The 27,418-nt window shown below is 42.0% G+C and overlaps 1 protein-coding gene across 2 annotated transcripts in view; it reads left to right on the plus strand.

Annotated features, from left to right (window-relative positions):
• Window positions 1–24,761, plus strand: part of TTC13 (tetratricopeptide repeat domain 13) — a 70,764-nt gene extending 46,003 nt beyond the window's left edge. The window contains exons 16-23 of one of the 2 annotated variants that reach the window (XM_090043710.1): window positions 6,087–6,170; window positions 6,555–6,639; window positions 11,123–11,232; window positions 11,856–11,991; window positions 14,404–14,483; window positions 16,577–16,655; window positions 18,305–18,384; window positions 24,370–24,761. In XM_090043710.1, the coding sequence (XP_089899836.1) occupies window positions 6,087–6,170; window positions 6,555–6,639; window positions 11,123–11,232; window positions 11,856–11,991; window positions 14,404–14,483; window positions 16,577–16,655; window positions 18,305–18,384; window positions 24,370–24,490 (775 nt within the window). In that variant the 3' untranslated portion in view covers window positions 24,491–24,761. The remainder of the gene's footprint in view (window positions 1–6,086; window positions 6,171–6,554; window positions 6,640–11,122; window positions 11,233–11,855; window positions 11,992–14,403; window positions 14,484–16,576; window positions 16,656–18,304; window positions 18,385–24,369) is intronic. The other variant, XM_090043719.1, reaches the window with a different exon arrangement.
• Window positions 24,762–27,418: the final 2,657 nt, after the last annotated feature.

Here is a 27,418-nt window from a genome sequence, read left to right on the forward strand (position 1 = left end):
CAAAATGAGAATCGCTCCTCCACTTGTAGAGAGAGGTAGTTAACCATGTTAGAAGGCAGGGGAGAGTAGCACTTTAGAAACCAGCTTAGCATCTAACCAAGTAGGCTGTTGCCTATGAAAGCTTATGCCTCTCTGAACCAGTTTGTCTGTAAGATGCTATCGTGCAGTGCCTTCTGCCATTCCTCCCCTGGTGTACATTTATCAACTATAAAATAGCTCACAGTGTTACTAATTAAAATATTCATAAATAAGCTTAATTAATTTTTTTTTTGCAATAAATGGGACTTTTAATTTTGGACTGTTGTTGCAGGTGCTTTCAAGCATTCATTTTCAGGCAGTTTACACTTGAATGTTACATTTGTTACTATAAGGCTAAAGGTTAAATTTTATAGCGATAAAAGTTATCCAACTTCAGTTTGTCAAAACAAAGCCTTCTTGAAAGCCTACATTTTCAGGCAACATTAAGATTGGAGACTGTCTGTATTCCTATAGATATGTAAAGACATCCACTCCTGAAATTTATACCTCTTGGAGTTTTAGGGCTTTCTAAAAGATGGCAGTGCCTCTACAGCAGAAATTTGAAGCCACACCAGCACTTGAGCTGCTAACTGGTTTCCTACTTGATTTATTATCATTGTTCGTAGCTAAACCCAGTATCATACAGAACTGAAATGATACCTTGGTTTTCTAAGCAACTGAAAGAGCCTATGTTTGTATTTTAATTCCTTGACACTTCTGCCTGTTGTACATAACATTTTTATGTAGGATGAAAGATGATGGGACGTACAACAAGAGCAAATTATGTATTAGTGGTTGTTTGCCATCATCCTTCCTCTCACCCTTTCTTCTTTCCCTTGCTTTTTCTGTTCATGCATGCATTTATATAGTCTTATTCCATTCAGGTTTTAGTCTGCCTTTCAAGCATCTGGTTCTGTCACTTACTCTGAGAGCAGTCCTGTTTACACTCTGGAAAATAAGATACTAAACAGTGAGTTAGGGTGCCAGAATCAGGCCCCAATTAATTATGGAAAGGGGATGGAGACTGGCTATATATAGGTATCCTGCAGTTGACAGTGTTTTTGCCTCCTTTTATGCATAGCTATAACACTTGCTTTATAAAATCTTGTTTTGTAGAGAGGGAGAAGAGGAAGGACTCCTACAAATGCAGTAATGGTATGTAATTTTCCATTTCAAGGCATTATGAAACAGCTATAACCTGAACAGACCTTTTAAGAGTTTATAGGGTAATTCCCAGTGTTCCAGGAAAAAGGTATTCAGTCACCTATTTGTTTACAAGGATTGCTTATGAACTCATTAAATGTTTACTGTAGTGCACGCTTCTAGAAAATATTTAAAAAGCAGGTGGGGTTTTGTGAATGTATGTAACTGTTTGTTTCCTGAAAATCTCCTGGCAGTTGAAATTTTTGGTACAGTCTTTTACATAATCATTTCTTTTTAAAAAGGTTGCACACCCCTCAGACCCTCTTTTTTGTTCTGCAGTGTTTTAAGCTATTTCACGATATCCCAAATCAGGGAAAATTTCAATTAAAAACCCCCTTTATTTTTAAAAGATTGCAGTTTAGTGTGTTGGGTACTTGGGAGCTTTTAAAGCAAACTTGTTCACAAGTACATTCTTGAATACAAGATGAGGTATTTTGCCCCAGTCAACATGGGGGGTGGGGGGGACGGGACACACACAACTCTCGTTTTACACTGGTATACAAGAAGACCTCACTAAATACATTGTCATTAAACTGCTGCCAAAAGCACTATGTGCTCAGCAATGTAAACCAACTGTGAAGTTGATTGAATACAGTCAACACTGAGCATGACTATAAAACACATGTCCCACCCTAGGCAAACATGCTATTGATGGGAACTGTGTGCATGTGTCCCTTCAAAAAAACAGGAGGGCATTCCCTCTATAGAGAACTGGCACTGGGCCTGGAAGTACTGCAATACCAGGCTGGCACCAGGAGGGCCAGAGCCAGCCCTGACACCCTCCCCTTGCTGCCAAAAAGAACAGGTTTAATTTATTAGAAAATGTTAAATTTCAGGTAACGCAGTTCAAGGCAGAAGGAAATACAGAAGACCTGAGCAAGGGGCTACACAGTAGAGGGTGAGGGTTGGGATGGGAACATAAATAAGTTACATATAAAGCTTGTAGCTGACAAAGTCTGGGTGTGAGGGTGTGGGAAGGGGAAAAGAAGAGTGGGGAATGCAATGCTTGTACAGTGAGTAATATATCGGAGACCCTGCACAACGATGGCACATTCGAGTTGGGAGATGGTTCATAAAAACACTTGTACAGTTCCAGATAACAGCATGTGGGATACAATTGTGAGGGCAGGGAATAGTCCAGGGTGAACAAAGTCCTTGGAGTTCATTAGGTGTAGCAGAAGGGGGCAATCAGGCAGTTCCCCCCCCCTCGCCCTGTGTCACTTCCTGTCGTCAGTCTGTTGGGGTCCACGTACTGGCACTGTCCTGTTATGTGCTTCACATAGATGTCCCTGGATCAGCAGGTGGTGTCAGATACCATGAGGTGCTGCATCAGGTTGGCATAGCGGTGGGATACACGACAGATGCACAGGATGCTTTCAGTGCTGGGGTCCCATGCTGTGAGTGCCCCAGTGATCAGCACCTCAACTGTCTCATCATATCCCTAGCTTCTCAGAGTGTCCATCAGCAGCTGGTATTTTTCTTATTTCTGCTTGCAGGCATTAACAAAATCTTGCTGCTGGTTCTCAAATGGGATGGTGACATCTACCATCATTATGCACTTGCTGTCCTCATTGGTCACAGTGATATCTGGGCACAGCTGGCTCTCGCAGCCTGGGGCAGGATGGTTGCTCCAGAAGCAGCCGGTGCACCTATTTCTTGAGCAGCTGCCAGACCTCAGCATCCTCATTCTTGAGGGGGGCCTTGGGGACTGCTGAGCCCCTCAGGATGAACGCAATGCGGGGTATGAGAGAAGTGTTCAACACATCTATCTTCTGTCAGGGAGACAGCAGGGACAAGTCCAACTTGTGGGCATCCTGTACAATCCCACAAATGTTCTCTTCCAGCATCTGCTTTGCCTAGTGTCTGGTGGGCATTCCCAGGTGGATATAGGTCTCTCTGTCTCTCAAGTGCCGTATCTGCTTGCCCTGGATGGTGAGGCTGGAATCCAGGATAGTGTTGTTCTTCCTGCAGTCAGTGTGCCAAGAGGTGCACTTGGCAGTGTTGAGACGGAGCCTCATCCACTTATATGTCTCGGAGCTGATGTCCAGCATCCTCTGTAGCTGCTTGATGTTGCTGGTGAGGAGGACCAGGTTTTTCCATGTAGCCCAGAATACTCAGCTTCCACTGATAGAAGTTGAGACTTCTTCACACCAGACCAGATGGAGATGTTGTACACCTTGCCCTCTGATGACTGGATGGTAGTGGTGCAACCATTGTAGAGCTCCCACACCAGGTTGATGGTACTGACCGGCATCCCAAGCTCTCAGAGGGTGTGAAAGTTGTGGCACTGGGACATGGAGCTAAAGGCATTGGAGATACCCAGCCATGCCACTGCGCATGGCCTTCTGGCTCTCCGGGCATCATCCAGTGTCATCTGGAGTGCAAAGTTGTGTTTGGAGCAGCCTTCATTGGAAAGAAAGCCTTTCTGGCTCAGGCTGATGGCTTGCTTGGTCACTGCCCAGTCGATGATCTGAGCTGCCAAGCAGTTGGCATGGAGTTTGTAGAGTGGAGCACCGGGTGATGGGCCTCCAGTTGCCTGGGTATTTGGTTTACCTTTCTTGTGTATTAACACTGATCGCTTTCTTCAGGGGACTGGGCATGCAGCAGAACTCCCTGCACTGGTTGAAGAACAGCATCAGGATGAAGCAGCCTGGGACCTCCTTTAGCAGGCTGTACCTGATGTTGTCTTTGCCGGGTGTGGTGTCTCTGGTCCTGCTCAGGTGGGCCTCCACTTCCTTTGGAGTGAAGGCTGCTCTGAACCCCTCTATGGAGCCAATGGGGGTCAGGGGTCCAACAGATGCAGGGCACAGGGTGGCTGCTTCCACCTGGGGGTTGAAGATGCCATTGAAGTAGTTGAATGGGGTCTCCTGGGGTATCTGGCAGAATGCAGAGGGTCCATCCATGATCTCTCACATCTCCTTGGAGCGGTTGGACTGCTACAGCTTCTAGATCTTAGACACTGCTTCCAGGTCTTAGCACTGATGCTCAGGATGTCTTCTAGGCTTGTGCTGGTGTTGTGCTGGCCTGGCTGCTGTTTCCAGAGGGTTGCCTGGGTCTGGCAGCTTCTGACAGCTCTTTGGTGAGCTGGACCACCTAAGCCTCAAAAGTCTCGAATGTGGTGGTGTTGGTGAGCTCCTCTGTTCAGATGGCCTGCCCAGGTGTGGGCAGCCTCTGTGAAAGGACAGGCTCTCTGGCTCTGGGTTGTCCTGGAGAGGTAGGTTGGTAGCTTCGGGTGGTTCCTGGGCTCCACAGCACAGGCTGCTAGGAGCTATGATTGTAGCCAAAAAGGCTGATGGAAACCTATCCCAAGGGTAGGGTAATGTGCAGCCCAGTTGAATGGTAGTGTCCATAGCTCTCAGTCTCCCTCAGCATCGACTCTTTTTCAAGTAATGGTGAGCCACGACACTGAATACACTGAAGTTTTGACTTCCTCTTCACTCCCAGAGCTGAGCTTTTCTTTTTCATATTCTGCCTTTTCCATTTCCAATGAGTCCTGTTTTTTTTTTCTCCAGAATATCTAGCAAATATCACCAAACCAGGCCATACACAGTGCATTCAGAAGCTGTCTGTAGCCCATTCTGTCAGCCTGGCCCATATTAGTGTGGCCTTACCCTCCATGGAGTAGAGCTGGACCATGTTGCCCTGTTCCTCATCTACATATAAATATTTGGAGCCTCCCAAGACTTATGACAAGAACACCAGTTCCAGTCATAAGCAAGGGTCTAATAAGCACATGGATCCTTTGTGGGGGGTATCTGGAGTATACACACAGTGAGCTATGGGGTTACCAAGACCTCAAATGCTGCTGACTTGTGGGGACCAGCCCAATGAACTGCATGGTAAATCATGAGCCTTTTGGTTTTGGATTAATATGCATAGTTTGTATGCTGTGTAAGTAAGTGCTAAAATGTTCCTCAGAAGTGTGCTTATGGAATACCTGTGCTCAAATGTGTATCATTTTCAAAAAAAGGTAATGTGCATCAATCCTGGTTGAACTAACTGTATAGTCACTATATGCAAGTTGCTATAGCCATGTTTAATTTCTAGGTTATTGTTTTCAAGTTTGCTCCTCACTTCTGTGTGCTCAGGGAGAGCAGGGTGTGACAGTATGGAGAGTGGAGTCAGGGGAAAAAGGTGGGGGAAGCGAAGAAGAAAGCAGCTGTCTAATGATCCGGATTTATTTTCCCTGCTGTAGCAGCTGGGGGGGAGGAGGTACAGATTCAAGGCAGACTTCCAATAATTAGCTTCTATACTTGGCAAATTTAACAAATTTATAAATTTTTCCGTATATAGAACCTAACTAATGGCAGGTCATCTTATAATCAGAGTCATCTTCTATTGGGGTAAATATGGTAGTTTGTTTAAAAGAAAATTATAATATCATGCCAGCATTCAGAGTAATTCTGTTAAAGTAGGATTTCTGCTTTATCTTTCCCGTGTAAATAATTGCATAAGAACAACTTACTTCTAAATGCAGAAGTACATATTGTACATGTTGTAATGTTGTACACATTACTACATATTACTAATATGTGTACAGGTTGTACACATTACTACATGTTATAATTGTATACGTATTACTGCACAAAAATGCCGGCAATAGTAAGGTAAAGCACATGCAATGTAAACTTATGAAATCTAGCAAGTACAGTAAGACTGAAAATTTTGCAGGTTCTATGTTAAAAATGAATGGGGAATTTTCCTATGCAGACAAACCTTTGATTATGCTTCTTCTAGTTTTCCTTGCACCAGTGTGTAGAAATAATGCTTTTTATGTACCATATATAAAAGCTAGTTTTATAGTATACTATTCTGTCATTTTTATAAGATACATTTTTAAAATGTTTTTTATCTTTTACCAACAGGGGACAGGTCATTAACATGAGATATCTAGAATATTTTGAAAAAATTCTTCATTTTATCAAAGACAGGATCCTTGTTTACCATGGGTAAATAATTTAATTTTTACCTTATTAATATCAATTGAATCTGTCATGCTTGTCATATAGAGATTATTCCAAAATGTCTGAGGGATATTTTTTAGTTTCAATTTTAGCTATACCTGAGTCCTCTTACTAATGGGAGAAACCTGTTAATTGCCACTGAGAGGAAAAATAGTGAATTATAATTATCCACCCTTCTGATCTATTCTTGTAGGGATTGATATTATTCCCATTTTACAGAGAGAATGTGTTGTTAGTAGGATATGGGGGAGTAGTTCTCCACTGATCTTCAGAAATTATTAATTACTTTGAAAGTAGGTAGATACTGCAAAAAATGCTAAATTATTTGGTTGTTGTGTTTGTGTTGAAATTGTTGCCTCCTTTTTTCAGTGCTAATAATCCCAAAGGAGTATTAGAAATTCGAGAAGCCTTGGAAAAGGTACATAAAGTAGAAGATCTTCTTCCCATAATGAAGGTAATGTTTTCAACAGCTTTCAGCTGATGAGTGAGAGAATGTAAGTGAAAATGAGAACTGAATGCCTAATGAATAACTAGAGAAGCTGTGATTTATATTCTAAAGAATTAGTAAACCGATCAGATCTGCAAATCTGCACAGTTAAGCTTATATGAGGTTTTGTTATTTAGAAGCTAAAAAAAAACCTGGCTTACTGTACAACGATAAGTGAACAAACTGAAAATTACTGTCTGTAGGTTTGGGAGCATGAACACTGGAAAAAAAAAATCAAACAAAGCACCTCAGGGTCACTGGTTTGCATGCTGTCTAGAGCAGTGATAAGCACAAGTAATCACCCCTTAATGACTGATAACTAGTCTGAAATGAAACAGTGGTTTGCTTTCTGCTTTAATGGAAGAGTGCCAGAATCACAGAAATCTCCAAACAGTTTTGAGCACCCTTGAAGGCAGGCTCCAAAAGGTCTTGGATTATATGGCACAAAGTGCTCAACTCTAGGAACAATTTGGTCCTTCCAGTTAATGGTTGAGTTCTAAGATTTTGTAAGTATTTCTAACTTAGGAAGAGAGGTAAGGATTTCAGCTTTTGGCTATACAGCAGCAAGAAATTAAAAAAAAAACAAACAGAGTTCAGACTGGAATAAAATTTGGGAAGAACTATTCCTTCTAATCCAAAGTAGGGCAATTCAGACTGGTCAAATATAGTGGCATTGTATAGGGTAGTGGTTCTCATCCTTTTTAGACTTGAGATATTCCGCCATTATTTTTATGAATTGAGCAGCACCTCATTTCAGAAACAAATTTATTTATTATTGTGCTTACCTGCTTGGAAAGGGTACAGCAAGGAGAAAGAGTAGCCAGAAGGGAAGAGGCTGCATTTATTTCCTTATTGGAGCCTGTGCTTATCTCCTCTCTCCCAGCAGCACTCTTCAAAGGCTATACATGGTCCCCTGATTGAGAATCACTTGTATAGAGGTGCCTGAGCTGTCGCTAAACAAAGCAGTCTGGATGCAGTAGCACAGAAACCTGTTTGGATTAATATACTCTGCTGCTTATTAAAGCTGGATTGTTTCTGGTAGCTTGGATATCTTTACTGAATTCTGTGGACTAGACCAGTGCTGTTCAACTTCTAAGAGGCTGAGGCTGTATGCCCCCCAGGCTTCACAAGCAGGGATAGCACACCTTGTAAACAACTCACACTGCATAGCGTCCCTACCCCTCAACTGCACTGTACATCTAATTGCATCCTCCTCCCACTGCTGTACCAAGCACCCATAATCTTTCCCCTTCCCCAACACCACGTATGTGTAATCTAGGTTCACACTCAACTCCCTTCAAGGCACCTCGCCGCATTGTACTATCATACCCCCTTGGGCAAGCTGAAAGTGGAAGCCAGAGGAAGGAGGGGGAGCCTATAGGCTCTGTCTGCTATTGCAATCGGAGCAATGGGAAAAGTGGCAGCTGGGTAAGAGCCTGGAGGCTGCAGTTTAACCCCTCGTAGACCACCAGTTGGACGGCCCTAGTTTAGACCTACAGAAAATTTCACAGAAGCTTCATGATTCTCAGGGCATACCCTGATCCTTTTTCTTCAGGGTGTTCCAATAGGAGTTGCAAATGTCACATTTTGTTTTTGTTTTTAAAATCATGGATTAGGGATTGTATGGAGTTTTGGGAGATTTGAGTCCACTAGGTGGACTCCTAGTGATCTCAGTTTTTAGGTAGGAAACCCAGTAATCACATTTTTGAAGTACAAAAAATGGTAGTGAAACCACAGGTAATATGAGTTGGATCAGACAGCCTGGTGTTTATTACTATGATATTGAATATTATAAAAACAGCTTTCTTAAGAAAAAGGCACTGAGAAAATATGGTTAATTTGATTTAAAGGCACAGATTAGTACAGAGAGAGGCACCCAAATATGTAGTGAACTGTCAATGATTTAGCTTGAACTCTAAGGTCTGTTCCTGAATATTGGCAGCAGATTTTATTCCTGGTTTTCATAACCTGTTAATTTTGATCTGGTTTGGATCTCCTGTATGCCATTCTAAATTTGTACATGCCATATTGGTATTCTGTTTCTCAGTAAAAAGCTTTTAAAATTTTTAAATGAACTCCTCTTGGCTAATACACATACAACTGCATAATTCATACAGTTGAATTTTAAAATACAGAGATGCAAAAGAGGTTCACTAAGTAGCTATAATGAAATATTTATTAATGCCATATGGATAAATTAAGTGAATGTGTTGTTTCTGATGCAGTCTGGTTGTTCAAACAGCTGCATAATTTTGTATGTCAAATGGAAACTTGACTTGCATTTATTTGAATGCTGTTTATAACTGACACGTTAATAATGACTTTTATCTGAATTTTTATTTAAATAATTTTTCAGCTTTTCACAATTTGAAAGCTGTATGCTCCCCTTGCACTGCTGCCTGGTGAGGATAAAATATGCAAAAGGTTATTGAATGTAATTAGGTTTCAGCTAGGGAATTGTTGAGAACTATGTTCTGTAATCCAATTTAGGCTAACATACTTGCTAAGTATAAACATAAAATGCAGCCTTTAAAACTTCTGCACTCACATTAACAAGCCAAATGGTTGGGATCATAATGGAGTTGGGAGAAATCTGTTGTCATCTGAATAGTTCTGGCTTCTCTTATCTACTAGCTTTTTTTTGTTTTTATAGACAGTCCTGTCATATATTAAGCATGCAGCCATAAAATGGAACTGCAGCTTCTTTCATTAACATTTTAAGATATTTATATGGTAAGAAAAGAAAGCAAAGATGTCTTTGTGAAAGTGAGTGATGAATTATTCATCACTCTTTCTCATTTAGGAGAAAACATAGCTGCTCTTGGTGTTTCTTGTTAAATCTCTCAGCCAAAACCTACTGTTACGGAACAATGGATAATATGCCTATCCTTCTGCATTCACTATATAATAGCAATCTAACAAAATATAGTCTAGATGAAAGTACTATAAGATAGATACACAACTAGTGGGATCACCACGCTCAAAGAATAGTTACAATGGTTTGATGTCTAAATGAGAGGAGATAACAAGAAGGATTTTCATTGGTCTGTCCTGGGTCTCATACTGTTTGGTATCTTCATTAATTGATATCGAGGATGGAATTGCGTGTACCCTTGTCAAATGTGCAGCTAAAGCCAAGCTGGATGGAGTTGTAGACACTCTGCAGGGATAGGATTATGATTCAGAATGATACTAATGAAATGAAGTGGAATTTAATCAGGTGAAATTCAGGTGAAATAAGGAAAAATGCCAAATCCTGCACTTTGTATTTGTGCATGTGATTGTTCCATCAGATTGGAGAATAACTGACTAGGTTGTAGTACTGCTGAAAAAGACTAGGTTAGCGGCCCATAAAGTGAATAGAAACCAACAGTGTGCTCTTGCTGCAAAAAAAGGCTAATGGCCTTCTGCAAAAGGCAAAGATTTTTGTAGTTGATACCTTTTATTTGACCAGCTGCATGATTGGGATGAAGTTAGACAGGCTTTTGAAGAATGCCTTGCATGTGAAAGCTTGTCGAACTTTATTACAGCCAGGCAGTTGCTCCAATAAAAGATATCACCTGCAGAAATCCTGCCCCTCACAATTTCCCTGGACCATCATGGCAGCCACATCACTCTAATGCTACTAATAACATACTGAGCTTAATAAATATGAGTTTCTCTTGCAAGTGAAAGGTGATCCTTCCACTCTATTCAGCCCTTGTGAGACCTCACCTGGAGTACTCTGTCCAGTTTTGGGCACTTCATTTCAAGAAAGATGTGAACAAATGAGTTCAGGTCAGAGCAACAAAAATGATTAGGTCTGGAAAATAGGGCATATGAGGAAAGGCTGAAAGAAAGGGGATTATTTAGTGTGAAGAAGAGTACAAGATTTCATAAAAGTCTTCAATAATAATCCTTCAGGTATTTGAAGGTATTTATAAAGGGGATGGAGATAAATTATTCTCTGTGGCTGCAGGGGACAGGACAAAAAGCAATGATCTTAAATTGCAGCAAGGGAAATTTAGGTTGGATATTAGAAAGAACTTTCTCACTATAAAGGTGATTTCATACTGGGACAGATTACATAGAGATTGTGGACTTTTGCATCCATTTGAAGTTTTTAAGAGCAGATTAGACAAATACTTGGCCAAGATGCCTTAGACCAGCAGTGCCCACAGACACCATGGCACCCCCCAAGGTTTATTTAGGAGCCTGCGTAGGATTGATTGGATTGATCTAAATACTTTAATATCTATTGATCTAAATACTTTAATGTTCATGTTGGTGCCTGCTGCTTTTTCTTTTAAATTCGAATGTGCCCTTGGGCGCATAAACGTTGGGAACACCTGGCTTAGACAAAGATGATTCTTCCTTGAACAGGGTTGGAGTCTAGTTTACTTCCTGAAGTCCCTTCCAGCCCTACTTTTTCCATGAATTTGATTCTAATAGTTCTTTCTTTTCTTGAAAGCAGTTTAACAGTAAAACGAGAGATGGCTTTACTGTCAACACAAAAGTCTCCAGCCTTAAAGATCCAGGGAAAGAATATGATGGATTCACAATTACAATAACAGGAGATAAGTAAGTTTGCTTTAAAATCGCGTACTTTTTATGGTTTTAATTGCCAACAGTGAAATGTTCCTTGACAATGAAATTGCAGCAGAAATTAGTTTTTTGCTCTAATTATGAATTTACATATGCATGATTAGGATCTTTTCTAATTTTCATTGGGTGAAGAAAAGCTTTACCATGATCTCTTCTAAATATACTTTCGTACCTGTTTTGAGATATTTTGATTCCTGTTTTTTGTACTGGGGAGACAAGGAAGGAACACAGATAATATTTCCAATGTAGGCTAGATCGTTTGCAGTGATTTAACCCCACTGAATCTAGAAGTGATTCTCTGTGCTGTTTGTAGTAATTAGCAGTATCAGGACAATTTGATTTTTGTAGTGTAAATTAACAGAATAAAATCACGCTGCGAATTCTAGTGCTGAAACAGAAAACTACTGATGAAGTTCTGTTGTTTTAGCCTACTGTAGCTTGCTCATTTGGGTGTGCTGCCCATTTGTTCTCCTAATTCCAGAAGAATCCTTGGCAAAGAGTTGAAGTAGTGAGAGAGAATATTAGTCTTTCTGTGGTTTGATTGAACAAATTTCAAGAGTTTGATATATGTTCTCTTTGTGTTTAATATATGTGTTTAGAGTTGGGAACGTATTGTTTTCAGTGGAAACTCAGACAACAGAAGAAAGGACACAACTGTATCACGCAGAAATAGATGCACTATATAAGGATCTGACAGCTAAAGGAAAAGTACTAATTCTATCTACAGAGCTTGGGGTAAGGTTTTTTTTATGTAGATGATTAATTCTTTTATGGAATTCAGTATTAATGCCTTTATTTCCTTTTTAAAGGTCTTTGTCAAAATAAATTCTAATAACTCTTCTGCAGACAGATTGCTTTTCTGGCACAGTTCCTAAATAAGTAATATACTTCTGGTTTAAACACAACTAGTTATAATAAATTAAATGAAAGGTTTCCATGGTTTTAAAGTAATCTAAAAAGTTGATCTGCCTTAATGCAGTATTAGTAAGATGTCAGAGATGCACACAGTATGAAGTGCTCCATCATAAAAAAAATAATCATTTTACCTTGGTTTTCAACCCCTGAAGTTCATTGCTTTCATAAGCACTATTTAATAATATTGACTGATTTGTGGAAGCCAATTGTAAAATGAGAATTGGCATAACCTGCAAAGCAATAGAATTTATTTCCAGGTTGCTTGAAGGCCTGCACAAATAGGGAAATATTCAATTAGGATTCGACCAATTCGGAGGACAGTGATTCAATTGGGATCACCATCCTGCATTGATTCAGCCGAATCAGTTTTGGAAGATTCAGTGTGGGTTGGGATTGGCCAGGCAGGCACAGCTGGGCAGCTCCTCTGGCTCTGCCTGCCTCTCCCTTGGTGGGGGTAACCATGGGAGAAGCCCTCATGGCTGCCCTGCCTGGCCCCTTCTCCTGCCTGGCCCCGGCAGCTCCCAAACCTTCTCTGGTGCCCTGCCAAGCCACGCTGCACCCATGCAATGTGACAGCTGTTGCACAGGTGCCAGGCGGGGGGGGGCAATCCCTGCTGCCCCACACTGCACTCTGCTACAAGCGCCCAGAGGCTCTAATTGCCACTTCTGCAGCTGTTGACTCCAGAGCTTTAAAAAAAAGGGAAAAAAGCCCTGCACTCACTGGCTCTGGCAGCAGTGACTGGGGGCCTCTGAGGGCTTGTGGCAGAGCCCCCCCACCTGGCACCCATGTGGCAGCTGCCCCGTGGCATGGGTGCAGCGCAGTTTGGCAGGACACTGGGGCCCCTGGGGCTGAGTGCTGCTGGGCTCCAGATGACTGCTGGAGCCACCCCAGCTCCCAGACAGTGCATGGCACCCTGCTGAGCCTCACTGTACCCACTCCATGGGGCAGCTGCTGCACAAGTATCAAGAAGAGGGGGGCGATTCCCCACTGCCCCACATGGCTCTGCTGTGAGCCCATGGAGGCCCCTGATCACTGCCCCAGAGCCAGTGAATGATGGGCTTTTTTTTTTTCTTTTCTTTTCTTTTTTTTTAAAGTACCGGGAGGCTGACCTGGGCGGGGAATGGGATTGGGCAGGGCAGCCATGGTGGGGTTCCCCAGCAGCTCCCCTGGCTGTGCCTAGCTCTGCCCTGGCAGGGAGAGCTGTGGGGGCTATGCCCTGCTGCTTCTTGCCCAGCCAGTGTGGGGGGGAGGGGGCACAATGCAGGTGCAGCGTGCTCTGGGTGGTGGCAGGGCATAGTCCCCGCTCCCAGTGCTACTATGCCCACATTAGCTTTGCCCTGCCACCACTTGCCAGCTGGCATGGAAGGGTGTGGAATACAGGCGCAGCAGTGCTGGGAGCAGGGGCTGTGCCCTGCTGCCGCTTGTCCCCTTGTGCCTAGAGTGAGATGTGCCCATATTCTGCCCTCCCCCCCAGCTGGGCAAGCAGCAGCAGGGCAGAGCCTCTGCTGCCACACCCACATCCTGCACTCCCCTGCCCCCCACCCCGCGTAGTGTGCCCTCCATCCTGGCTGGGCAGCTTGTCCCAGCCTGTCCTTCCATTCCCCCATGTCCCTTCCCTCCCCCATACCCCAACTCTAGCAAACTTACCAGCTGGAGGCAGCTTTCAGCTGCCTGTTTAGTCTATGGCCGAATCTCTGAATTGGCTGAATCTTTTCCAAAGCCTTTCTGAACTGATTTGGAACTTTTACTTGGTCTCCCGATTAGATCCAAATTTAAAGATTCAATCCCCAAATCAGGCTGAATCTCCTCCAAATCAATTCGGCTACCAAAGCTTCACACAGTGCTAGTTGCTTGTTTTCTACCTGGGTACCAGAGTGTTCTTAAACTTCTGTACTTTTTAGATTTCGGGTTCTTTTGAAATACTGTAGATAGTATTTCACCCTAATTCTGCAGGGCGGGGTGGGGGGAAGGAAAAATATTTACTTATAAATTTGTGTATCAAACTCTAATTTAACCTGGCATATTTAGTTATTTGAGATTTTCCTATTGAGGATGGCTAAGATAATTTTTCTATTGTAGGGGGAAAAATTGTGGTTGAATATTGGATCATTATTTAATGTACAAGGTTTTATAAAGCATATTAAGAGGTTATAGAGGTTTATATGCTTATAGAGGTTTCTGAATATTATTATCTTTACACTAAAGTATTACACTTCCGTTTGTTTTACCTAGGAGACAGATGCTGTGTGCAATCTAATCCTGTCTTTAGTTTATTACTTCTATAACTTAATGCCACTCTCAAGAGGATCCAGGTGAGTGATTTTCTTAGTGCATATAAATTATTCTTGGTGTATATAAATTATCCATATCTCTAATGTCTAATTGCATTGTCTATCAAAATGTTAATACAGTAAAAGTTCCGTTAACTGGCACCTTACAAGCCAGCATGCTCTATTAACCGGTATGCCGTCTTGTAAGGTAAAGTGAAACTGGAAGTGCCCACCATGGCACTTCCGGTTTCTCAGAGCCCCTACAGCTCTGGGGCATAACAGGCTGCACGGGGCCTGTCTCCCTGTCCTGTGGGGCCCGCAGGGCCCATAGGAGGGGCAGCGATGCCCCAGACATGGCGGGAGAAGCAGTGGCCCAAACAGGCAAAGTCACTTGTTCAGGCCGCTCAATTAACCGGCATATTTTGTTATCCAGCTTCCCCCATTCCAGGGAGATGCTGGATAACAGCTTTTACTGTGTAGTGTTTACTCTTTGGACAGTTTGTTAAAACCCGTATGATCTATATCATGACTAGTCTAGGGTGTGTCCCTCTTTACCATCCTGGTGGTCAAAACTCATTTACCCTGTTTAAATGTTTATATGTAGATAGATTTTAAAATGTATACACACCAGGAACAGTAATGAATGGTCCATCTTCATAAACTTTGGATCACTGGTTAAAATTGGGCTGTTTAGTATATTTTGCTGCTCACAGCATGCCACTCTATATCACTTGAGATAAGGTTTCCAAGGGTACATGTAAAGGTATCTTTTAGATCAGTGATTCTCACTCAGGGTGCTGTGGCATCCTAGGGTGCCATGAGATTTTTTTTCAAGGGTGCTAGACAATGTTAGTTCCAGGACATATGCAACCAAGATTTACAAGATAAACCCAGAGATTTCAAATAGGAAGAAGCCATTGTGTTAAAAAACATTCTGATTTGTTGTGGTCTTTCTGAGTTCTTTGCAAAAGAAAAATTGCTCTGTTTTTTTCTGCAGTCAGTGAAAACTTAAGAGCTGGCTCTTTCTGAGGGGTGCCTTGAGTTTATTGAGGGATACCTTGCATATGAAAAGGTTGAGAAACACTGTTTTAGATGCATGCAGCATAATTTACCATACTACTGGTAAAAGCAAATACCCCTTAGTAGTTATTGCAGACATGTTTCATTTTCTGACTCTATAAAATACATTTTCCTTAATTTATGCCTTCATTTAACTGAAGCTCCAGGTTAATTCAAGGCTGCTCATATCTCCAGTCAAGGTATTTCCATTTCTGTGGCCACATTTTGCTTAACTCTTACAGTACAAATTAACTGAACCTATGTTTACCAAATTTTGAAACTGAAAATATTGAACACAAAACAAGTTTTAAAAAAAAGCGGGGGGGGGAAGAGGGCAGCTTCCTGGTCTGCTGTGATGTTCATAAGCTCTGCAAGGCCACATCTGAATTTATGGAAATAGACTGTTCTGTTTGATAGCAGGGGATGGGATGAGGAGCAGTGAACTTAATTGTAGCAAGGGAAATTTAGATTAGATACTGGGGAGAATTATATCACTCTGAGGGTGGTTAAGCACTGGAACAGGTTACCCAGAGAGATTGTGAAATCACTATCCTTCAACACTTTTAACAGCAGTTTAGACGAACACTTGACTGGGATGGTTTAGTTAGGGGCAATCATGCCTTGATCAGGAGGCTGGAGTAGATGACCTCCTGAGGTCCCTTCCAGCCCTAGTTTTCTGTGATTCTCTAGAACGAGAGTTCATTTTCCAGTTTTAGCCCTGCAGCATGTTAAGAACTCCATGGGCTTGGAATCATGATACTGAGATCTTCAGGAGCAGTGTTCCTCAACAGCTTTCATCTGCAGAATCATGGATTCAGCCCTGTGCAAAGTCAGAAGGCAAATAAAAATATCACCACTACCCCCCACCTACAGATATGAAAGCTGATTTTTTTTTCCAAGGTTGACAGATGTCCATATACTTCTACCTCTAACAGGTGCCCTTTTCATCTTTAATGAAACATGTTTCTGTAATGAAGAAGTAATGAATTGAATTTTGTTTGCATAATGTACCATCCTAAACAAAAAGAATAATATAAATTGAAAGAGATTTGTTGTCTTTTTTTTTTTCTTTATAGTGTGATAGCTTATTCAGTGATCATGGGAGCCCTGATGGCAAGTGGAAAAGAAATATCAGGAAAAATCCCAAAAGGAAAGGCAAGTACAATATAAAAATATACTGACCAAGCCAAGAAAATGGATGTGATGCTTTTAGTTATGGGGAAGTAACAGAAGACATGAACAGGGGCTATGCATGTTTATATTGAGAGCGTGTCAGCCCATTACACCAGTAGCTTCCAGCCTTAAGGTACTTTTAAGATTCATTGCTGTCCTAGATTTTTGGGAAGACAGGTATGCTTTTCAGGCTCCTTTGTAAGCTTTGAAGCTGCAGTTGTTCAGCTTACAGTATAGACCAGTGGTTTGCAAACTTCTTTGGCCAGCAGACCACTGTCAACCCTCAGAATTTTATGAACAACTACTTACCCTAATAGTCACTACTTGAAAAGGGAAGGCCCTGTATGATCCACAATTCTTCCCAAAGTTAATGTTTGTAACCTTGAGGCCAGATTATGGTGAGCTCCTGTCTATGGCATCCATTCCAAATGAATCTGACATTTTACTTCAGCAGAATGGATATCTTAACTCTAGTTTAGAATAATTTTTTCTGAGCACATAATAGCAAGGTTTTCTTTTTATTTTCAGATGTAGTTCAACGTGCTTACAATTTACAACTTTCTGAATTGTCTGAAACCCACTTGTGTGAGAGCACCTCTCCCAAGTTTTTGCCAGAGAAATTATGATATGCTGAATTAGCTTTGTTGTTGACCCTGGAGTTTAAAGTGAAGATCTGATCTAATGCAATTCAAGTAACTCTCCCTTAGTGTATTCAGTCATATCTGCAAACTTTAATGACAGAAGCTTTTGCATCTGTTCACTCATGTTAATACTGCAGATTCAGTACAACAGGAGGAGCGAGTTGGATTACATTCCTTTTTGCATCTCTAACAGAATCATTGACACATTTACCATTGGTTACAAAACAATGGTTAAAGTAGCATTATACTGGTGAACAAAACAGTTTGACTTGCAGAAGCATTTTTGGTGGGGAATCTGTGAAAGCAAAGGAAAGAACACAGCCTTTGTCTTCGAAACAATGACTTATTAAGGCTAGTAGCATAAAAAAGATCTCTTAGTATGGAAAAATTTGAGACAATAAACAGAAAACCTTATGCTGCTCTTCATGTTGCTTGAGTTGCTCTTGAATTTGAAAATTTCTGACCAGCTTCAGGTGTGAGCTTGACCAGATGTCTTGGCTGTTTGCAGTCATTTACATGCCAGTAGTCATAAACACAATAATTGTTGACTAATTCAACACTTTGTTCAGAAATCCAGCATGGAAAGTTGGATTAGTACAAAATACTAGACATACCCAGTATTAAACTAGATTTGTTGGTACTGAATTTTGCAAGAGGACATCATCCAATACTGAAAACAAACACCAAGCCTCCCAGTTTTCTTGTTAATAGGGAATTCAATCCTTGTTTTAAAAATACATTTTATTATGGGTCTTTTCTGGTATTAAATCATTAGTGTCTGTCAATTCTTAGTAAGAGATTTGGAAGATATTCTGCATTTCACTGCAGATAAAGGGGAATAATGTTTGACAATCAGGGACTTACATTAGGAAATGCACCAGAATTTAAACCAGTAGAATTAGATTAGAGACTTCCTTCACAAATGTACTGGCAACAATTATGTATTATAAAAAGCCTTATTTTCTTGCTCTTCTTTTAATTGTGTTTCAGTTGGTTGATTTTGAAGCCATGACAGCTTCTGGTTCTGAGGCCTTTAGCAAAATAGCAAGAAGCTGGATGAATTTAAAAAGGTAAAATCTTTCTTTTTTTGTTGAAGAGAAAAAATTCAGAGCTATTATCTGGAGGTTTACATAAAAAATTGTATGTACTTCATCACTCCTTAAAAAATAGAATCTGTGATGGTCCATAGCTTGTATATTGTGCTGCAGCTATCAAGGTGAAAGCTGATGGCTGCATCCCTCTGCAAAGGCTTGCACACCTCCACATGCATCATCCCACTATAAAGGCTTACACAAGTCCACACATAATTAAAACTCCATTTAATACCTTTACTAAAGTTTGGTTTGATACATGATCTTGGTACTAAGGTGTGCGTTTTACCATTAGTCATTGTCAAGATACTAGGGTTCAGTCTATGGGCATATTTACAGTGCAGTGCTGTCCAGAGTTATCTGATCTATCTCTGGTACTAGAAGCACACTACTCTGCCCAGGTTAATTATCTCCAGTGGAGTGATGTGTTAGTATGTGTCCTGTAGACATAGACTGTGTATCACATTGTTTGAACTATTACTTTGTAAAGAATTTTTAAAAATATACAAACAAAACAATGTAACATGAACGGGCCAAAATGTAACTAAATACTCTGTCATACTTGTTCATATTATGAAATGGTGGTTTTAATGTTTAAGTTTTAAAAGTGAAGTCATGGCCCAGCCCTGAAGCCTATGAGAAATGTAAGGTGTTGCAGCAGATGGGGGTAGAGAAAACTGTAGAAAACTGACGTTGACAAGTACCCATTCTGCTTTAGTTTATACACATCAGTGAAGAGTGCCATATCTAGCTAACTACACTTGTGGTCTCAGCAACACAAAGCCTCTGAAGGCATTTATGGTGGAGGAACGAAAAAGGATTAAAATGTGAATGATCAAATTGAGGATTTAAATCCTATCACAAGACTCTTTTTAGTACATGATTTTATAAAGTCAGCAAGTACACTTTTTCTGTAGGCTAGAGAAAAATAATTATTTAGTTGAAATAATTATTTTGTCGTTAATTAGCAAGGAGTCAGAGGAGGGGCATTCTGAGGTGCTTTGGGTTAGAGTACAAGGCAATCAATGGGTGAGAGATTTAACGGTGGGGGTCTACTACAGACCTCCCAACCAGGGAGAAGAGCTTGATCAGGAATTCTTAGGTCAGCTCACAGAGGTAGTGAAGGCTAAAGATGTGGTAGTCATGGGGGGGGGGCCTGAACTTCCCAGATTTCTGCTGGGAGGAGCAGTCAGCCAGATCTGACCGCTCACGTAGGTTCTTAGACAGAGTGCAGGACCTCCATCTAACCCAGGAGGTGCACAGCCCCACCAGGGGAGACGCCTTGTTGGACCTAGTGCTGGCCATGGGTGATGACCTGGTGAGGGGGCTGCGGGTGCTCGACCACCTGGGCAATAGTGATCATCGCCTGCTGGAATTCACCATCCAGCGCAAGGTGGCAAGGGCATGCAGTAAGGCAGCAGCCCTAGACTTTAGAAGGGCAAACTTCAGTGAGCTAAGCAGGATAGTTGGGGATGCGCTGAGGTCCCGGAGCGGGGAGGGGAGCCAGATGTCCAAGGAGAGTGGTTGCTTCTTAAGGGGGCCATCCTCCAAGCACAAAGGAAGGTAATCCCAATGAGGATCAAAGGGAGCAGGAGAGCACACAAGCCTCCATGGCTCACCAAAGGAATCTGAGAATGTCTCCTTGCTAAAAAGGAGGCTTGCACCCAATGGAAGGAAGGGGTCATCACCAGGGATGACTATTCTGCAGTTGCTCAGGGTTGTAGGGGGGCAGTTAGGAAGGCCAAGGCAAAGATGGAATTAGGACTAGCTTCTCAGATTAAGGAAAATAAGAAGTTCTTTTTTAAATACATAGGGGGCGAAAAGAAGGTCCTGGGTAATGTGGGGCCCTTGCAGGACGCGTTGGGAAATTTGGTCGTCACACCAGACGACAAAGCTAACATGTTAAATGATTTCTTTGCCTCCGTCTTCCTAAGTAGGGACCAGAACAGCCACCTCCCTGCTGGGCCCCCCTCGGGCCCCAGGTGAGGCACACCTGGGCCAAAGGTTAGTGTGGAACTAGTTAGGGGGCTTCTGGAGGGGCTGGACGTGTTCAAGTCAGCCGGCCCAGACGATCTCCACCCTAGAGTCCTTAAGGAATTGGCCGAGGTCATTGCAGGACCCCTGGCACGGCTCTATGAGTACTCGTGGTGCTCTGGTGTGGTCCCAGAGGACTGGAAGAGGGCCAACGTGGTTCCAATCTTCAAAAAGGGGAGGAAGGAGGACCCAGGAAACTACAGGCCAGTCAGTCTTACCTCGATACTAGGCAAGCTGTTTGAGAAAATTATGCTGGCACACATCCATGAGGGGCCAGCAGGGGACTGCATGCTTAGGGGCAACCAACACGGGTTCATCAGTGGCAGGTCCTGTCAGACCAACCTGGTGGCCTTCTATGATCAGATTACCAGATCATTAGATGCAGGGGTAGCAGTGGACAGAGTCTTCCTGGACTTCCGGAAGGCCTTTGACACTGTCTCTCACCCCGTTCTCATTAAGAAACTGGAGGATTGTGGTGTCGACGCCCACACGGTCAATTGGGTCGCCAACTGGCTGGAGGGCCGCACCCAGAGGGTGGTAGTGGATGGGTCCTTCTCAACCTGAAAGAACGTGGGCAGTGGGGTTCCGCAGGGCTCGGTCCTCGGGCCCGCACTGTTCAACGTCTTCATCAGTGATTTGGATGAGGGGGTAAAAAGCGCCCTGTTCAAATTTGCTGATGACACTAAGATGTGGGGGGATGTGGGGACACTAGCAGGTAGCATCTGGCTTCAATCAGACCTAGACAGCCTACAAGGGTGGGCAGATGTGAATAGGATGGGCTTCAACACAGACAAGTGCAAGGTGATGCACCTCGGGAGGAACAACCGGCACCATACCTACAGGTTGGGGAACTCCCCTCTTGTCAGCACGGAGGTGGAAAGGGATCTGGGGGTCATCATTGACTTCAAGATGAACATGGGCCGGCAGTGTGGGGATGCAGTCAGGAAGGCCAACCGTACCATGTCATGCATCCACAGATGCAGGTCCAAGGAGGTGATCCTCCCCCTCTATGCAACACTGGTCAGGCTGCAACTGGAGTACTGAGTCCAGTTCTGGGCGCCGCACTTCAAGAGGGATGTGGACAGCATCTAGAGGGTCCAGAAGAGGGCCACTTGCATGATCAGGGGACAGCAGGGCAGGCCCTATGAGGAGAGGCTACGGGACCTGAACCTGTTCAGCCTCCAAAAGAGAAGGCTGCGGGGGGATCTTGTGGCCTGTTATAAACTAATCAGGGGGGATCAGCAGGCATTGGGTGAGTCACTGTTCCCCCGTGCACTGCCAGGAGTGACCAGGAATAACGGTCACAAGCTGGCAGAGGGCAGGTTTAGGCTAGATATCAGGAAGCACTACTTCACAGTCAGGGCAGCTAGGATCTGGAAACAACTTCCAAGAGAGGTGGTCCTGGCTCGTACCCTGGGGGTGTTTAAGAGGAGGCTAGATGAACATCTTGCTGGGGTCGTTTGACCCCAGTATTGTTTCCTGCCATGGCGGGGGGGTCGGACTAGATGATCTACTCAGGTTCCTTCCGACCCTAGAAACTATGAAAGTACCATTATAAATTTTAGGTGTCATATGCAACCTGGAACAATTTGCTTGACAGTAGGTTACAAACCTATGAAAAAAGGAGTCCTGCTTCTCTGACCCTATATGCAGTCTGTTTTCATTCACTTGTTACTCTCTAGGGAAAATCCCTTTGTAATAAAATTTATTTTTTAAGTTAGGCCAGTAGTAAAATATTAAGGGAAATTTGATTTTTTTTTGTTTTGTTTTGTTTTTTTTTAAATGTGAGAAACAAAGACAACAAAGTGTGAAAATAGAATATTAGCACTCTTTTTTTCAGGTGTTTGGCACTTAGGCTGTTTTAAATTTAAATTTGTCATGGATTTATATTTATATGTGGACAAGGGATTCTGTTAATTTGGAAAACCAGATGTTTTCAGTGTTCATGGCAACTTGAATACAGTGTTAATCTCATGATAGATTGTAATGTCACATAGTCAGCCAATTTATTGCATTATAAAATGGCAAGCCAGCCACAAAGATGTTCCATTAAATATGAAACATTTTTTTTGTGGCTGGTCTGTTTGGCACTTTAATCTGAGTGTGTGGCATTTTATTAAGCCTTGCTGTACAGCCTGGGCATAGAGAGTCAATGGGCTCCTCCCCCATACCTGCGAGTTTTAACCCTTGCTGTTCAGTCAGGTTGCACAGAAGGGCTGCAGATGTGGCTGCAGAAGGCATGGCAGGATGCACACTTTTTTGAATCTGAGAAAATTTCTCAGATCCCATTTGTTCAACTAAATTGATGTCTGCCAGCAGCCTCAATGTAATGTTTCAAACATAAGCATATTTTTGTTTCTATATATTTAGATTTCTGAGTAATAGAATAAACACATTCATTCCTAGCAAACTGCTCTTCACATCAAAAAGTAACACACACTTGATACTAGAACATAAGAAGTGCCATTTACTGGGTCAGACCATAGGTCCATCTTGCCTAGTATCCTGTGTTACACAGTGGCAGAGAGTGGATACTGAAAGGGAGAGTGAATTGGGTATGCCCAGGGGTTTTTTTCCACTGTTCCTGCCACTTGCAGCCTCCAGTATTTAGGGTCTAGGAAGTTCTGATTGCAAGACTGTATCCCTAATTCCCATGCTTAATAGCTGCTGGTGCTCCTTTCCTTCAAGAATTTGTCCAGTCCCTTCTTTGAACCTGAGTAAAATGTCAGCTTCCACAATATGTTGTGGCAGTGAATTCCACACTTTAATTGCACTCAGTGTGAAAAAATTCCTTTTCCTTACTGCCTGCTAGTTTCCACCTTTGTGATTATTTTTCATTAAAAAAACAACAAAAGTTTGAATGGTTGGAATATAGACTGCTGTCCCAGCCCTTAAGATGATCTGTTCAGACTAGGTTATAACAATGAAGCTATTTAAGGAACTCTGACAGCACTCATGTGCTAAATCCTTCCTTTTTTATAGTTTAAATCTGATAAATCCATCTGAATTTCATCCAAACTAAACATATCTACTTAAATGAAATAAAACCAAACTAAACATGCAAGAATTCCAAAGTTGTACCACTAGTTAAAGCACTTATTTTCCTTTGCAAAACTGAATGTGATTTATGCTTACAAGTACATGCAAGTGAAAGTGCAAGGAGTTTCAAACTTAAATCAATGGATTGGAATGTTTAACAGGGTTTTTTTTAAATTAGTACAAACGTTGTGATTTGGACCTTTGAAAATATATTATGGCATTTAGTACTCTTGCTGTGGAAACAATAAATAGGAATTTCCTAACTCATGTTCAATCTCACAAGATTTTGCATTAATATATTAAAACAGGTTTTGACATAATCTTTTTTACTATGAGTAAGGTAATGTTACACCTGGATGCAATTCCAATTAGCCCTTTCCAGTCTGTGATTAGGGGTTCAGTGGTTATTTTGCAAAAACAGCATAGCTGTTTGAGATAAGCTAAGATTTATTTCTCTGCTGTTACTATATCAGGCTACTCATTTATATGGTGATTGCTTCATGACAGCAGGGTAGATGGTGCACCCTTATAGACTAATTAAATCAGATGCATAGCATAAACTTTCATAAGCAGAGGTCATCACAGCATCAGATGCCCCCTGCTTACAAAATCTCAAGCTACACATCTGATTTAGTTAGTCTGTAAAGGTGCAAATCTACCTCACTTTCTGCCTAACTTCAGACTAACGCAGCTCATATGCCAGGCTGAGGCCAGTTGTAGAGGCATAAATTATGATGAACAAAGTATTTTAGAAGGCAAAAATCCCTAAACTTGAGCCTTAAACATGTGTTGGGGGAAGGGATTGACAATAGTACTGCAAATTTAAAATACTGTCATTCAAGTTGCTTCAAATGTTGTGCAATTTATGAACTTTGGTTTTCTTTTTTCTAGTACTTCTTCTTACAAAAGTCTGCCATCAGTATCAGAGACTTTTCCAACATTAAGAGCAATGATTGAAGTGCTGAACACAGACTCGTCTCGCTGTCTCAAAAAAACTATAGTTTCTGTATAATTTATACAAATAAAGGCCAAGACTACTTGCTTTGTAAATTATTTTTGAAAAAAAAATTATGAACAAATGAGGTCCTTTGTTACTTTTGATACAAGTTTTGATAAATGGAATACTTGAACCTTTTTCTTTACTTTAGAAACTCTTAATAGAAAATGGAAATCCTTGCCATGACTGAAAATGTATGATGGGTGTGGGAAAGAGGACATATAAAGGGTTGATTTTTGTTTCCATGCATAATGTAATAACAAATAAATTTACTTCAGAGACCAAACTGAAGAGTGACATAATTGAAAGGGAAATACCTTACACTTGCTGCATATCTGGGTTTTGTTTTTAAAGAATGTTTTTGTTAATGCACTTTGAAAATGCCATATCTCTTCTCTCTTAATTGTATACATTCAGGGTCTTCAAAAAATTCAACTGTGAAACTATTATGAAGCATTTACTTGTGTGCAAACTATAAATACACAAAAACTTCACAAAATGTAATCCTGTGAAGGATTGTTTCAAAGAACTCTGAGATAAATAGTGTCTGGAACACTTGTAAAGAAATTGGTTTCAAGAAAACAAACTTTGGAAATAAAAGCAAACAAATGAAATGTTCAAAATGAGCCTTTCTTGGTGAGCAAATCAACAAGTGGCTAGGCTGATGGAATGCATGCAATTGCCAGAAAGGAAAGCTGATATAGAGTCCCTCGGTGTTTTTTGTTTTGTTTTTTTTAATGGAGAAGACACTTAAGACGGTTGAGAATGCAGAACCACATAGAGGGGTGCTGAGCCCATAGGCTTGATTTTACACTGAAGCGATGAAATGCAGTAGGCCTATGCAACGTGGCTAGTACTTGCTTTGGATTTGGATTCAGCCAATTTGGGGGACGGTGATTTGATTCGGTGATTTGAATTGCTGTCCCAAATCAATTCAGCTTAATCTGATCCAGAGGTTCGGCCATCACAGAATTGGCCGAATCTCCGAATCAAACAGGCCCTGTCCCTTCCCTGTTGTCCCAGCCCTGTCAATTGCTGCCCCGCCCACCCCAGCTCCCGTCTCTTTGAAAAAGAAAAAAAGCTCTGCACTCACCAAATGCTGCCAGGTGGGGAGGGGGGGTCAATCCCCACTGCCCCACACTGCAGGGGAGCAGGCAGGGGTCCTCCCTGGTCTGGTCCCCCCCTCCTCCAGTCGTCCCCCCCCTCCATACTTACTAGCATGGAGTCTGGATCCAGCTTCCCTGCAGTGAGTGGGGGCTGGCCGAACCTTCAAAGCTCTCCAAATCTTTTCTGAATTAATTCAGATGGCTTTGAATCGATTCAGAACTTTTTATTGGTCTCCTGATTTGATTTGGCTGCCAAATCGGTCTGAATCTTCTCCAAATTAAATCAGCACCTGAAGCTTCACACTGCCCTAAAATTCAGCATGGGAAGATTTTGTTGTCTTAGGATAGCCCATCAGGCAGAACTAATTCAGCTCAGACAGTGGTGGGCACACCCCAAACTATTTACTTGTAGCTATCAACCAAAAGAGCACCAACATTTGTTGAGAATCTCAATAAAGTACAGCTTGATTTCAGAGTCTGGTTGAGTTCTGTGTCTCATGCGGTTTTTATTTTCTGGGTCATTTTAAGCTAGGTGACTTCAGTTGGCAAGAGTGGGCCAAATGGCTGGTTTGCTCAGTAACTTTACCCTGGGCAAGTTATTTCAGTATTCCTTAATGTTTTTATCCACCTCAAAAAAGTTAAAAGGGCTGAGCTGTTTCTAGAACCCTGTCTTTCAACTCATTCAGAAGTTTTTCTTTTTTAATATCAGTGATCTAAATTCATGCTTTGGTGCTGAAGGAACTTTCTGGGCTCGTACTCTTTGCCAAAATGGGATACTCCCTTTTATTTTCCCAACCAACTCCTTTTCCTTGTAGACTAGAGAACTTTTGTGGTCAAATGCATCTGACTGATACAGGTGTTTGCTCACTTAATAGCCATAAGCAGACAACCCCAAATCCTATCTTTCCTCTGAATATTTATCTACATGACTTGTTGTTTCTCATTCTCTTCTGGACAGATGGTGCTGCTACACCCGATAGTTAAGCTAAGACTTTGTCTCTTGTTGGGGGTAGCATCTTTGAACTTAAGAGGATGTCTTTTGAGGAATAAGTGGAGTCCCATGAGAGAACAGCAAAGAACTGGGAGGGAGGATCTCTAAGGACAGAATTGAAGGGGATGGAGGGTGGCATGGGAAAGGGAACAATTCTAAAAATTGCACCCCTAAAAGGGGGAGAGATAGATTTTAGTAATGTTGACAGAAGACTATTCTGAATGATTTTACCATCGTTCCATAGCTAAGATTTTACCATTGCTCTAAAGCTAAGTTCGTTATACGCTCGGTGTTGTCACTGCCCCCAAATTTCAGTCACACTGGGGGTCTAAATTGGTAGGTTAGATATGGGTATCATGGATTATTTTAGGAGAGAGCTTGCTTGGTGTGACCCCAGCCTTTGGTGCTTCTAAATATCCCCTGAAACCAACCTAGCCATAGCTTCTAGAGTGCAGAGCAAACTCTGGCTCCTTCAGTCTCTTGAGACCCAGGCTTTTTTATTCCTTTGATTCTCTCTGGTTATCCACAACCCTTCCGCAGGTATTGCTTTACAGGTCAGCTTCTGAGAGAAACTTGACCTTTTCAAAGGGAAAGAGAGACAGACATCCCAAGTTCCAAGCAGCAGTAGTGAAAAGGCATGTAGTGGAGGGCAAAGGGTTAAGCAATACTTCTGTCCCCAACCTAATCCAGACAGCTCTGAGCCCCAGAACAGATAATCTGTTTTTCAAGCTGCTCCATCTAGTAGTTTCTCTCTCTTTCTCTCTCTCTCTCTCTCTTACCCTTTTCCATAGAGAATGTGAGAGAGCCCCTGTACCATAGGCACTGAGTACATGGGGGGCCTGGGGG

This window comes from Crocodylus siamensis, chromosome 1, assembly GCF_052110815.1.
Source record: "Crocodylus siamensis isolate JL-2025a chromosome 1, ASM5211081v1, whole genome shotgun sequence".
Taxonomy (NCBI): Eukaryota; Metazoa; Chordata; order Crocodylia; family Crocodylidae; genus Crocodylus; species Crocodylus siamensis.